The sequence below is a fragment of the Elephantulus edwardii genome, unplaced genomic scaffold (genome assembly GCF_000299155.1).
Source record: "Elephantulus edwardii isolate Elephantulus edwardi_28Jun2011 unplaced genomic scaffold, EleEdw1.0 scaffold00021, whole genome shotgun sequence".
NCBI lineage: Eukaryota > Metazoa > Chordata > Mammalia > Macroscelidea > Macroscelididae > Elephantulus > Elephantulus edwardii.
In genome coordinates, this window is record NW_006399771.1 from 88,224 (window position 1) to 103,562 (window position 15,339).

Consider the following 15,339-nt stretch of genomic DNA (forward strand, 5'->3'; position numbering starts at 1 on the left):
TAGAGATAGAGATAGAGATAGAGATAGAGATAGAGATAGAGATAGAGATAGAGTTGTTAAGTGCCATCGAGTCGTAGATGAATCATAGCGACCCTACGAATGAAAGACCTGAGCACTTGTATAATTTTCATCGTTTCTCCAAATTCATAGAGTTTCTGGAAGCAAACTATTTTAAAAGTGGATTCTACTCCTGCTTCCAAGCTTGTTTTAATCAGGAGCTTCACCAAACACTGTCCAGCATAGGTAATCACATTTGACACATCAGTGTCACAGTGTTTATATAATATATATAATTTTGTGTGTGTGATTTTAATGAAAGTTTACAGACAATTTGGATTTCCATTCACTCCTTGTTGCACATTTTCCTCCCTACTCGTGCCCAGTTTTCTCTTTTCTCTTAAAAAAAATTCACTGTTGCACAATTTCTTCCCTCAACTGCACCCCAGTCCACTTCTCTATGTACCTCTTATTCTGGACTGTTGTCATGCAAATAATGCCTAATCATATATTACTTTTACACAGTTCTTTCCCTCATCTGGTCCAATGCAGTGTTCATTATTTATTCTCTCTTTTCTCAGTTTGCCCCAACCCCTATGTCAGTCCCATTCTACAACAGTGGCATTATGCTATATTTGTCCTTTTACAACTGATATATTTCATTCACCATAATGTCCTCCAGTGTTACACATTTTGTACAATATCTTACGAGTTCCTTGTTTTTCATTACTGTGTAAGATTCCATTGTGTGAATACACTGCAGCTTCACTATCCATTAATTTGTTGGCAGACACTTGGGTTGTTTCCATCTCTTTGCTATTGTGAACAATGCAACAAGAAGCATGGGTATGCATATATCTGCTTGGGTGGCAGCTCTGGTTTCTTTAGGGTATATTTCCAGTAGTGGCACTGCTGGTCAAATGGTATTTCTATTTCCAAGTTTTTGAGAAAACACTGTACTACCTTGCATAGTGACTGCATCATTTTACACTCCCACCACCAGTGAATAAGGTTTCAAATTTCTCCACAACCTCGCCAGCATTTGTTGTTTATTATTCTGTTGAACTTTGCTATTGTTACTGTGGTGAGATGATATCTCATAGTTGTTTTGATTTGCATCTCTCTTAGAGCCAGGGATTTTGAACATTTCTTCATGTGCTTGTTGGCCATCTGGATGTCTTCTTTGGTGAGATGTCTATATCCTGTGCCCAATTTGCAACTGAGCTGTTTACCTTTATCTTGTTGACGTGCTAGAGTATTCTATAAATTTTAGATATAAGTCCCTGATCTGACATGTCGTTACCAAATATTTTTTCCCAGTCTGTGGTTTTCCTTTTTACACTGATGGAGAAGTTTTTTTTGATGTGCATAGGGATTTGATTCTTAGAAGGTATCATTCATATGTTTTATTCTTTCCTGGCAGTAAGTCAATCTCTAGATTTCATATACGTTACCTCATTGTTCTTTGGCCTCCAGAGTTTCTGTGGAGAAATTAAAGCTTAGGTGTAGTGGCTCTCCTTTGTAACTAACTTTTGTTTATCCTGAGCTATTTTCAGGATCCTGACTTTGGTTTTGGAAATTTTGACAATGCTCTATCTTGGGGACTTCTCTTTGGGGGTCTACAATTTCTAGAGGGCATTGGAGACTTTGAATGCTTATCTTCTCCTCTTTTATATTAGAGAAATTTCTTTACCACAAATCACTGCCAGTTTGTTTTATGGTTTGTTTTTTTTCTTTGCCAATTGCTATTTCTGGAATTCTGATCCCATTAATGTTGAGTCATTCTCGTTCACTAGGGTTACTGGTGGTCCTGGAGTGTGTGCAAAAGGACTTGGCTACAATACCTTGAAGCAGGTGAAGAATGCCAAGAACGGATGGGACTGAAAGCAGTCTCAGACTTCCTGGAGCATGTACCATCATGAAAGGGATCTGGAAGATCTCTGTTAAACAAAGACTATGTTCTGATGTTCTTGATAAGGTTAAGAGTGCAGTAAGACCTTGCTCAGAAATACAAAGATGTTTTCTTGAAAGCTGTTCATACTTATCTATGCTTTTCATATACCTATGCTTTGTTCCATATGTTTAAACATTTACCCCATGAGAGCAAGTTTTACCATAAAAGTCTTCTCTAGCTTTAATGGTAAAGATTGACTAAGCACATTAGTAAAACTAAAAGTTTTCCCCATGATTTAAAGGCTGGTAGCTTAGTGGTAAGAACTCACACTGACAACACAAAGATGCCAGTGGCTCTGCAGAAGAGAGGTGGACAATCTCCTTCCATGTGGCTTACTGCCTCAGAAAACCCACTGGAGGGGCATCTCTGTGTCAGTTCTGACTCTTTAGTACAGAACAATGTGCCACAAAAGTAGGTGATTCAAAACAACTATGAGATATCATCTCACCCCAGTAAAAATAGCAAAATTTAACAGAACAGCAAACAACAAATGCTGGTGGGGTTACAGAAAAACTGTAACCCTTATTCACTGTTGGTGAGAGTGTAAAATGGTGCAACCAATATGCAAAGCAGTATGGCACTTTCTCAAAAAGTTACAAATAGAAATACCATTTGACCCAGCAATTTCACTACTGGGAATATACCCTAAAGAAACCACAATTGCCACCCAAGTAGATATATGTACACCTATGTTTATTGTGACTTTGTTCACAATAGCAGAATTGGAAACAACCCAACTTCCCATCAACAAACGAATGAATAGAGAAGCTGTGATATATTCACACAATGGAATACTATGCTGCACTGAAAAATAAGGAACTCATGAAATATTATACAAATTGGATGATCCTAGAGGACATTATGCTGAGTGAAATATCTCAGTCACAAAAGGACAAATACTGCATAGCGCCACTGTTGTAAAAACAGGACTGACATCGGGATTGGAAGGAGACTGAGAAAGTTGAGATAAATAATGTTACATTTAATATTACATTGAAACAGATGAGAGAGAATTGTTTAGGAGGAATATATTATTAGATATTATTGTCATGAAAAGAGTCCAAAATGAGAGCTGCATAGTGGAGTGGATTGTATAACAATGAAAGAATTTTTTTTTTTTTACTTTTCAAAGAGAAAAATGAAATGGGGGGGAAGGATAGGCAGGGAGGAAAGTGTGCAACAATGAATGAATGCAAATTCAAGTCTCTGTAAACTTTCATTGAAATAAATTTTTTAAAAAGGTGAAAAAGCAGGTTATTATTATAAAACACTTATTATGAATAGGTGTTGGTTTAAATGTTTCAAAGTGAGAACAAATTTGCACAACGTTAAAGGCAAGTAAAAAGCATTCAAGGGCAAATAGAAAATTGAGAATGCATAGATTTACTTTGTTGTTGTTGCTATGTGCATTCGAGTCACTTGCTACTCATAGTGACCCTATGTACAACAGCCCTCAACCCTGCTCTATCCTGTGCCAGTTGCACTGTCTCTGACACACCCATCCTGATTACCCCAGTCACTGAATCAATCCACCTCATAGAGTGTCTTCCCCTCCTGAGCCATCAGTCCCTCCACCCTCCCAAGCATGATGTCCCTCTCCAAGGACCTCTCCCTCCTTACAACATGTCCAAAGTATGTCAGACAAAGCCCCAGAATCCTTGCCTCCAAGGAACCACCCGGTTTAAGCCTCTCCAGGATGAATTTGTTTGTTTTCTTGGCAGTCCAGGGTACATTCAATACTCTTCTCCAGCACCACAGCTCAAAGGCATCAATTCTCCTTCTATCCTCCCTAGTCATTGTCCAACTCTCTGATGCATAACAAGTGATTTCAAAGACCATAGCCTGTATCAGATGCACCTTAGTCTCCAAAGTGACATCATTGCTCTTCGGTATCCTGGAGAGGTCCCTAAGAGCAGACTTTCCCATTGCAATACGTTTTTTTATTTCCTGGCTACTGGTGCCAAGAGTGTTGACCGTGGAGCCAAGCTGACTAAAGTTGTTAACAATCTCAGTCTCCACCATCCATCTTGATGCTGTCAATTGGTCCAGTGGTGAGAATCTTTGTCTTCTTGACATTGAGCTTCAATCCATACTGAAGGCTGCAGTCCTTGACCCTCTGCAGCAAGCATTTCAGGTCCTCCTCAGTTTCAGCAAGTAGGGTTGTGTCATCTGCATAATGCAGATTGTTAATAGATCTTCCACCAATCTTGACGCCACACTTCTCCTCATAGAGCCCAGCCTCCTGGATGATCTGTTCTGCATACAGGTTGAAAAGGTATGGAGATAGGACACATCCCTGGCGTATGCCTTTCCCAATTTTGAACCATTCAGTGTTTCATTGCTCTGTTCTAATGACTGCCTCTTGGTCCAAGTATAGGTTTTGCATTAGAACGATCAAGTGTTCTGGGATTCCCATTCTTCTCAGAATCAGCCACAGTTTGTTAATATCCACACAGTCAAATGCCTTTGCATAATCAATGAAACACAGATAGACATTCTTCTGGTATTCCCTGCTTTCAGCTAAGATCCATCTAACATCAGCTACAATATCCCTAGTACCACAACGCCTTCTAAACCCAGCCTGGACTTTTACTTTACAAAAACTAATAAAAGCACATTTAAGTGACAAAAGGAAGGTGGACTAATTTAAAAAGAAAAATGGACTTTGGGATACTTAAATAAATAAATTAGAATTTATTACTCAAGACATACCATCTTCAATGGAAAGGTGTGGTTTCTTTTATTTCATGTAGTTAGTTATTGAATCATTTTGTTAGTACATTTTTCATAAGCAAATTAGCATCTTTGAACCTACCACTGAACTAAAGAGCTGTTAACTTTTATCCAGCGATGGAACCCTGTCTCGTCTCTCCTCCTGCATGGTGTTGACAAGGCTCTCTCTGCTCTCCCCACAGGGAGATATTTATTTCCAGTATCACTAATTTTTCTTCATTTATTCAATTCTGCTTCTTTGTGATTCTGACGTGTTAGCTGTCTCTGAAATTTCAAGATGAATCAGTCCTCCCACAGAAAAGGACTGTCCCAAATTTTGTAATTGGTTATAGGTAAAGTTTTCTCATCCACCACCACTGTTGAGTCTATTCTGACTTATGGTGAGCCCCCCATCATGTTTCAAAGGTTGTAAATCTCGAAAGTGAGAAGCTCCCTCATATTTCTTGTTCAGAAAGTCTAACTGAATTCAAGCTGCCAACTTTTGAGCTCTGCCTGAGTAATGGGGACATAGAAGGTAGTTGCCTTAGCCCACAGGAAAGTTTAACCCAACTCCAACTTACGGAAGCACAGTTCAGGGCTCAAGACCTTTGCTTTGACTCTTGCCCATCCTGCTCCTATTTCCCACCATAACTCTACGTGTGCCTGATCCTTCTACTCAAGCCACAGCAGAGAAAACCTAGACCCTGGATATGATCAAAATAGTCTCTCTTGTAATCCCTTCAAAAGAGACTCTTTCTCATCCTTCCCGACCCAGACTGTAGCTTCCTCATCTCTACTACGCTATTAATGAAAATTGGTACAGAGAGAAGGATTAGAGAACCCATAGTATCAATGGAAAGAAAGACAGAGCTCCTGGTATTCTTTTATAAATAAAATGCTGTGAGCTTTTCTGTTATATAAACATCCAAGTTCATTGTAACCTCGAGGCCTTTGTACTTGCTGTTCCCTCTGCCTCATTATCATTAATGTTTCGTTCAGCTCAGATGTAACCTCAGCGGGGGGACCTCTCTGGACCAGCTTATCCAATGCACCCCCCCATTCCTCCCTACACACTTCTATAACGTCACACTGCTTATAAATCACCGTTCTTCATATGATCTGATATTATTTTCTCTGATGATTCATTTACTTGTTAATGATCTATTTCCATTTGTTGTTGTTGTTGTTGATTGCTGTGGAGCTGAGCGTGACTCATAGCAACCCTATGAGCAAAGGGCTAGAAGCCTTTTTATAACTATCGTCATTTATCAAAATTCAGAGTTTCCAGAGGCATGTTGTTTAGGAAGTGGATGCCACTCCTGCTTCCAAACCGGACTGGAATTCACTGAAAGCAGAGACCTTCTTATCATGCTCACTGGTAATAGTCTCAGTTCTCAGCACATGGTAAATGTACAAGAAATATATGTGAAACTATATTGGTGAAAGCTGATTAATTTTATAAAATCCAATGTGACAATGGGAATGATCATATGAAACACAGTAAGAATGAAAGAATGTGTGAAACACAGTGTATATGAATTAAACACAATGTGTGTGAGTTTTGTATGCAAGCCAATATACATTTTCTTAAAAAAGAGAAAGAAATACATGTTGAATAAATCCATGGATAAGTCAGTTAATGACATAGATCATACAGTTTATTTGATAAAAATGTAGAGGAGCATTAAATGTTCTTTAACACCAGGGACACTCTGAGAACAAAGTATGTAGGAAGCTGTGCTACAAACCCAAAGACAGAGCCTCTCTCAAGGTCTGAATCCACCAGCAGCTTCTCAGGAGAAAAATGAGCAATTTCCTCCCATGCAATTTACAGTCTTGGAAAACCCAATAGAGGGTCAGCTATGAGTCGATTCTGAATGTTTAGTTTTTAAAAAATTATTTTAGGTAAGAGTTTTCCAACTCAGACACCAGCAAGGGCAGGACTAGCTGAGTAAGTACATGAAATGGACCATTTATAAAATGATAAATGGCAACTTAAAAGCACTCTCAGTGTTTTTGATGCAATAGGGTACGGGGTAGACGGTAGTAGAAACTAGTGTGTCTGCCTTCTACCTACACAAGGCTATTGTACATCAGTTCCAGCCAAGGTTATGAGAGAACATGGGCCTAGTATCTTTTAATCATTCAGGAGAATTTACGAATCTCCATTTTTGTATAAAATAGTCAGCTATTTAATGCAGTACTCAGGAGCAGTGCTTTCTAGAAATACTACATAACATGGGAGAGGCTAGAGAGCATTATGCTGAGTAAACTAACTCAGGCTTATACGGACAAATTCTGCATAAGACAATTATTGTAAAAGTAAAAGGATCACTGATGAGTATAAAAGTCTAAACGGGGAAGGAGAGGAAGGAAGAGGACTGAAGGGGGGGGTCATGAGGTCACAGAGTTTGGTGGGCAGGAGGGGATGAAGGAAGTAGGAAAGATCCAGTGGGGACCTGAAAAGATGGGGTAATAGTGGGCATAGATCAATGGTGAATAATTTTATAAAACCTTCATGGGAAGGATCATATAAAATACAATGTGAATGAAAGAACGTGTGAAATACAATGTATAGGAATGAAACACAATGTTTATGAATTTTGTATGTAAGTCAATATAAAATAAAACAAATATTTAGTTATTTAAATGCAAGAGACATATTTTGCTTTTTAAAATGCAAAACCACAAAGACCTTAAGTTTGATACGTTTTGCATACCACTCATCCTCAGATGGCTCTGAGAAATTTCACTGCCAGCACAAACTCTTACAGTTCAAATCCACCAGCTGCTTCTTAGGAGAAAGATGGACAATCTGCCCCCGTGTGATTTACTGCCTCTGAAAAGCCCCCGGAGGATGGGTTGGTTCTGACTCAACGGTACACAACAACAATAACAACAATGTAACTGATCCAGCAGTGCCTTTAACCTGGACACTGAGTTTTCCAACCCCTTGCCACCCAGGCTAGACAAGGTATATGTTCAGAAGGAAAAAATCACAGGGTCTGACAGCAAAGGAACATTCAACAGAGAGCTAGACACTCACCTTGAACCTGTCAGCTGCAGACTTGGAATTTGTGAGGCCTTTGACTGCGAAAGGTGCTAAGAACACTGACAGCCTCAGAGGACTCAAGATGGTCACTGCAGCGAAGGCCTGGTTAAAGAGGGCAGGCGTCAGTGAGAGTCACAGCCCCATCTTGTTCAGTCACACTATTCTCTGGGTCACCACCCCAGAGCTTCAAGCCACAGAACCAGAACCTGAAGCTCTGACAAACAGATTCTTCATTTGGTAGAGGCTAAGTTGGCATTGGAGAAGAATATTGACTATCCCATGGACTGCCAAAAGAGTAGACAGATACGTCTTTGGAAAAGTGCAGCCAAAGTGCTCCTTGGGAGCAAGGGTGGGGAAACTTCATTTCACATACTTTGTGCTAGGAAAGGCCACTTCTTGGAGAGGGACATCGTGCTTGAAAAGGTCAGCTAAAAAGGGCAAGACCCTCAATGAGATGCATTGACACAGTGACTGCAGCAACGGGTTCAAAGGTGTTAAAGGTAATGAGAATGGCACAGATCTGTTGTCCATAGGCTTGCTATGAGTCATACTCTACTCTGTGGCATGTAACAACAGAAAAAAGCTGGTACTGAGGAAACTAAAAACAACACTGAGTGTGAAGTCCAAAGACATGGGCCCTGGCACTGTATGTTGGTCTAGTTACCTGCGAGCCAGCCCAATGCCAGAGGGGTTTTATTGGTCTACTTTCAGAAGCCATTTACTTTTCTTCCTAATCTGGCTTAATCTGTAAACTCCACTAAAACCAGTTCAACAGACAAGCCTCCAGTTGCAGACAAGCAGTGGCTGCAATTGAGGTACTTTGGTTGAAAACTGAACTTGGGCTCTCACATGGAGCACAAGACTAACTTTGGGCAAGTTGCTCACTCTCAGAAACTGAGTGTCCACTTTGGCATAGTGACAAAAATTTTAACAAAAGTTGGTATACAAACAAACCTAGGAAAACACTGAGAAAATTCATGCAGGAGAGTTTTCGAAACTCTTAATTTTGCTTGATGCTTTTATTACAAGGAGAGTTGTGTTTTCCTACTTGTCCAAGCCACGCTTTTCACACCTTCCCTGCTAACATTCAAAATCTTCCTCCTCTTCCTACCTAATCTTGCCTGCCATTCTCCAGGATCCCGTCCCTGACTCTAACAAACCACATCAGGCGCTCAGATTCCAGAATATAAACAGCCAGGGCTACCTTGTGGACTGTCCAATCCATCCGCAATCTCTCCTCCTTTCTTCTTCCAACTTAATTTTTTTTAATAATTTTAATGAACATTTACAGAGAATTTGGATTTCCATTCATTCATTGCTGCACTTCTCTACCCGCCCAGCCCTCTCCCCCCGCCCTCCAGTTCGCTCCTTTCTTTCAAAAGTAAGACTCCCTCCCTGGTACACAATCCCTCCACACCCCTCCCACCCCCCCAAGTACATTCCACTATGCAACCTTAATTGTGGACCCTTGTGATAACCATAATACCCTATCATACATTGCTTTTAAATTATTCAGTCCCTCATCTGCTTCAGTGCAGTGTATACCGCACCAACTTAATTTTTAAAAATAATTTAAAACCCTCATGTAGACATGAATGAAAGAGCTCTGGTGCCTGGTGGTTAAAGAGTTGTGCTGCCAACCTAATAACAGGCAGTTCGAATCCACCAATTGCTCCTAGGGAGAGAGATAGGCGATCTCTTCCAGTGTGAATTGGGATTCCCAGTTCAAAGAACATCTGAATTCTTCGGATGTTAACTGTATATACTGCCTCTTCAGTGCCCCTGGAGAATCTGTACACCTGCCCTCCCACAGCTGCTTGCAAAAGGGGAGCCACTTTCTCCAGTGGGTTGGAAGAACAGAAAGTGCAAGGGGGGGGGGAAGTCTAGGAGGAGGGAAAATTAAGTTATCTTTCTTTTAGCAAAACCTGCAGATCTTTGAGGGCCTAGTAAGAACCTTCCTTGTCGTTATGGGGGAAGCGTGGCAAGCACTTACTGTTGAAGGGGTGAGTTTCAATTTCAAGGCTATATGGATGAGGAACATTATCATTGTGGACAAGGTTGGGAATACAAACAAGATAGTAGTAGTCAAGCTCTGGACTAGCCCACTCTTTTCCAATAATTTTCTTTCCTTCTTTCTTAGACCTGGAAAATAGTAGAGGAGAAAGAGGAAGAGAAGGAGGATGAAGAGGAGGAGAAGAAGGAGGAGGAGGAGGAGAAGGAAGAGGAAGAGGAGAAGGAGGAGGAGGAGAAGGAAGAGAAGGAGGAGGAGGAGGGGGGAAGAGGAGGACAAGGAGGAGGAGGGGGAAGAGGAGGACAAGAAGGAGAAGGAGGAAGAGAAGAAGAAGGAGGAGGGGGAGGAGAAGGAGGACGGGTAGGAGGAGAAAGAAAAAAAAGGAACACACTGACATTAACTGTATAAGCATTCCTCAAATAGCACAAAACAATCACCAAAGCACAAGACCCCAAAAAGTGAGGGAGCCTGACTTGTCATGCTATCACCAAGCTCTGAGCATAAATTCAGCTGTTCATACCTTCTATTCTTGCTGCAAATGGTTTCTCCCAGGTGTACATTTTGATCAGCTTAATAGAAGTGAGAACCTCACTGGTTACCCGGATGCGTTGGTCGCTGACCACTGCGGTGCGTTTCTGTATCTCCACATCCTTTTGGGTCAGGAATGCCTGGAGGTGGGATGCAACAAGAGTGTGTTGGTGTGCAAGAGTCTCTTTGCAAGGGTGGTGGAGTTCAGGCTAGTCTGACAGAGGGGACCAGGAGGGTTTCCAAAGGTAAACTCCACATGCAGGTTGAAAACATTGAGAACAAAATTGGTGTTGCATAATTGACTCTAACTCACAGTGACTCCATCTGCGCAGAGGAAAACTGCTCCATTTGGTTTTCCAAGGCTGTGACCTTTCAGAAAACAGGTCGCCTTGTCTTCTGAGGCATCCCCGAATGAGTTCAAAGTGCCACCTTTTCAGTTAGTGGTCGGACACTTAACAATTTGCACCTCCCAAGGAGCAGGTTGAATAACTGGATTTAATCCTGCACTAAGTAAATCCAATGTGATTATAATGCCAGGCCTGTGCTGAAGAGTTTTCAATGGTCAAACTGCCTCAGGCACTTGCCTGTCATACCCTGGCTCCTTTCTCTCTTGGGTCTGAAGCCAGGCTGTATCTAAGTAAAACTGTAATTTCTTTGCCTTCTACCACCTTTAATATTCTAGCAATTGCAGACACCCTTTGATCAGAGTAACTGTACTAAGTTAGAAAAATATTAAATTTGAAATAATTAGGGGGATACTCAACCCAAATGTCACGTATTAATTTACTTAGTTTTGTTACCCCCTCACCTCATGATGTACTTGACCTCATAATAAACGTCACCTGAAGTATTAAGTGTTATTATTAATATTATAGATGATTAGTTATTATCAGTTATGATGAACATTATTATTAAATGTTCAATATATATTCTGAGTGGAGAAGAAGCCACAGAAAGCTATCTACCAAGGAAAGTCTGTGAAACAAATCATTCCTCACAGAAATCTGTCAGCAAACCTCACACATCTTACCCATTTCTTTTTTTCTCCCCCCTCCCTTTAATCCAAATATGATGTCCAGGCATTGGTTGGAGATAGAAATCAAAACTCAACGGGGGAAAAAAACCAATAAAAGTCAACATTCCGACTCAGAGGTAGACCAGATTCCAGAGGCCTAAGATGTCCCCTGGGGAAACCCCATCATGGCAAAGAAAGATATTACCTCTAGTGGGAAAACCAGCAAGTAGAAAAAGGTAGAAATCAGCCCAGTGGGTCCAAGAATGAAGTAGGAGGCAATACCACAGGCAAGCAGGGATGAGCATGCCAGCACAGCTAGGGGACCGTAGTATACACCTTCAAACACGTAGTTCAAATCGCTGGTAAAGAAGCTGATGACCTGCAAAACAGCAAACGCATGGGTACAAGTATCCCTTTTCCAGAGGCCCAGAAGGGGCTCTACGTGTTCACTGCAGCAGGAAGCTTCACTATGTCTTCTCCTGGCAGGAGGACCTGAAAGGTAGCATGGGAAGGTACAGCCAGATATTTATGGTTCACAATCCTTCTCTTAATGCCTGTGACACTCTGGACATGTTACTCTACCACCCTGAACCTCAGTCACCACATCTATACAGTGGGAATAATTATATCTGGTGTGTTATTTTTGAAAATATTTTGATGAATGTCTAATGAATAATATGCTAAATGAAAAGAGTATAAGGAATCCTGGAATAGTGTATAATGTGTCAGGCTGCCAATACTGAGGTTGGCAGTTTGAACCCACCAGGAGCGCCATGGGAGAAAGATGGGTAGTGTCTTCCCATAAAGATTTAGTGTTGGAAATTTGATGGAGAGAATGAATGAGCGAGTCAGAATAAACGCATTGACAGTGCATTTTGAATTATATTATTATTAATCTTGTTAACATTAGCTGACTTTCCTAAGTATTTTACTGCACCATCTGAGGAAAACACACACAATTACCACCCCAAACGCTGTGGTCACACAGAAGCACACTCAAGATAGTGCCTGTTCAGGATACTTACCACATATCCCCAAGTCCCCTTCCTTCCTGCATGCCCCTCGCCTGGCCTCCGCTCTGCCCTCCCTGCTTCCTCAGCGTGGCTTATCCATTGCATTCGCCTGTCTCTTCAGCATCTTCACACACAGGCGGCTCTGAGTCTGGCCTCTTCAGCTCCACTCCAGTCATCCTCTGCCATGTGATGGCTTCCTCTTACTTCTCAAATCTTCTCACCAACAAACCTTTCCTTCCCATCTCAGCCTTCATGTAGCATCTTCGCTGTCCTGGGTTCTGCACACCAGGAAGCCAGCAGCAGCCAGTGCTTCCTTTTCTGCTGTCCTAAAAGTGGTCATACGTAGTTTGGAGACTATGATCAGCCTGTGACCATAACAGCAGCAGGTTGCTTCTGAGTAGAGATGACTCCTCATCTCCCTTTTGCTTTTCTTTCTCCCTTGCCTCCATCCTTTTGCTTCTTTCTTTCATTTTCTTTTTCTTCATCCTCCTTCTTCTCCACTCATATTTAAAGATCCCACTCTTCCATGCTTTGGGAGATTAGCAAACTGAGTCCTTTTTTAAAAATTGTCTTTTATTTTACTATTTTGTGTATGTGTACCATAATATTGGATCTGATTGCTCGGCTTCAGCAGAGCATCTGGTGGATTTGAACCACTGCATCCCTCTGGAATCGCAGTGCAGCTTCTTGCCACTAGGGCCACCAGAGCTCTGCAAACTGACTCAGTTTCTTATTAATTTAACCTAATATCATTGCAGTTTCCAAAATATCCCTAGAGGAGCCTTTGAATTGTTTTAAAGTGTGTTAGTGGAATACTATGCTGCATTAAAAAACAAGGAACTCATGCAATATTATTCAAAATGGTTGACTCTGGAGAACATTATGCTGAGTGAAATATCCCAGTCACAAAAGGACAAATATTACATGATGCCACTGTTGTAGAATGGGACTGTCCTTGGGGTTGGGGAGAGACTGAGTAAGATGGGTTCAATAATGTATACTGCACTGAAACAGAGGAGGGAGAAAACTGTTTAAAAGAGATATATCACTAGGTATTTCTGTCATCACAGGAGACTAGAGCGAGGGCTACATGGTGGAGGGGACCTGGGGGAGGGTTTGTAAAACAATGAAAGAATGTTTTCTCTTACTTTTCCATCATTTTTGGACTCATGTACTTATAACTTGTTAGTCAAATTTGTGTCTTCTAGGTTGCAACACCCCCATGATACATCTTCAAGGATATGAACATGTACGGCCAAGCCCAATCAATAAGAGTGCATCTAAATTCCAAAATCAATCTCCATAATAGTCTACGTGTTTCCTACTGCCAAAGGGGCCCTTTAGAGTAGTGAGAGAAGATCTTCACCCTGAAACCCACAGCGTCCCTTTTCAGCAGGAAGTAGCTAAGAGAATACGCCATCCCCTTTTCCTTATGACTCAGGGTGAAGTCTCTCTCAGGGAGGAGTGACAGGGAATGGCAAAGGACACACTGACAAAGAAGATTAATCAGAACTGGCTTTGACAAGCACTGTGGCATTTGGACAAGAACAAACTGGGAGGAGGGTAGAGAGAATAGTGCAACAATGAATGAATGGAAACCCAAAATCTCTGTAAATGTTTATGAAAATTAATAAAATATAATTATAGGGGGGAAAAGTGTGTTAGTGTGTATAAAGCGGCATAGTCCCAAATTTTATTTTACATTAAAATTTCTTCAAACCCTAGAACCTGACGATTCCCTTTCTCAGCTTGAATACGTTCATGTGTGCTGCAGAAAGTACATCCAAGGAAATTCACGGTAGTCCTGGTCATCATAGCAGAACACCAGAAGCATCTCAAATATTCTTCAGTGACAGTAAGTGTTAAAATCCACTCAACTATGATTTTTGAGAACATGTCAAAATTGAAGTGTTAAGACCTAGTGCTAAAATCCTAGTGTTTGTCCCATATCTGCCATTTGTCAGCTGTGAAACTGGAGCCAGACTGAGAAGCCTCTGTGCTTTGGTTAATCTCATCAGTAAAATGTGATGATACAATTTCCTAGTGTGCGTGCAAGAATTGAATGGCATGAGATATAAAGCACTCTGTTTGGGCATATGGAAGATGCTCAGTAGCGACTAGCTATAGTTATTATTTAAAACCCTCACATTGCAGTTGAGACATTTCTAACTCAGAGCAACCCTTCAGGAGATTTCTGAAGCTATAAATGGCAAAGGGAGCTGCAGATTAATTCAAACCACCAGAGACGCACACCCTTTGTATTAACAGTGCAACTTGCTACAGCTCCAACCTGCCAAATTAGAATCAAGGATTCTGAGGCTTCCTCTGACATACTTTGGACATGTTGTAAGGAGGGACCAGTCCTTGAAGAGAGACATCATGCTTGGAAGGGTGGAAGGGCGGCGCAGGAGAGGAAGGCCCTCTATGAGGGTGGATTGATTCAGTGACTGGGGTAATTGGGATGGGTGTGTCAGAGACAGTGCGATTGGCACAGGACAGAGCGGAGTTTAGGGCTGTTGTACATATGGTCGCTATGAGTCGCAGGCGACTCGACAGTACATAACAACAACTAACATCTATGAAAGAGAATTAGGAAGGTAATTTTTTGCATGTAAAACTAATTAATAATGAGGGCAAAGATAAGACAACATAAATGACATTTTATCATTAATATAAAAAAAATCACCTACGAAACTATATTGTTTGTTTTCTACTTGTGGGACCAAGAGACAGAATACTACATAAAAAGTAATACTATTTACATAAAAACACACTTCCCCCTCCCCAGAATACAGTATGTTTTCTATGGGCTGTTTGAATGTGACTAAAAAATGCATTTTTACCATAAAAATGAGCCTTAGAGGATGAATGAGGTTTTAAAAGTCCTAAGGAGGTAAATTGATGCCTGTGACTTGTGGTGCTAGAGAAGAGTACTGAATATACCACTGACTGCTAGGAGAACAAACAGATTTGTCCTAGAGAGGGTGAGACCATGCTGCTCCTTGGAGGCAAGCATTCTGAAGTTCCATCTGACATACTTTGGACATACTGAAAAGA

General features: G+C 41.1%; 1 protein-coding gene across 1 annotated transcript in view; it reads right to left on the reverse strand.

Annotated features, from left to right (window-relative positions):
- The window catches only part of ABCC11 (ATP-binding cassette, sub-family C (CFTR/MRP), member 11), a 107,880-nt gene that overhangs the window by 74,130 nt on the left and 18,411 nt on the right, over positions 1 to 15,339 (reverse strand). Inside the window, exons 6-9 of the mRNA XM_006882575.1 lie at positions 11,475 to 11,648; positions 10,247 to 10,394; positions 9,709 to 9,857; positions 7,710 to 7,817 (exon numbers count right to left, since the gene is read on the reverse strand). Coding sequence (XP_006882637.1) covers positions 7,710 to 7,817; positions 9,709 to 9,857; positions 10,247 to 10,394; positions 11,475 to 11,648 — 579 coding nt within the window. The remainder of the gene's footprint in view (positions 1 to 7,709; positions 7,818 to 9,708; positions 9,858 to 10,246; positions 10,395 to 11,474; positions 11,649 to 15,339) is intronic.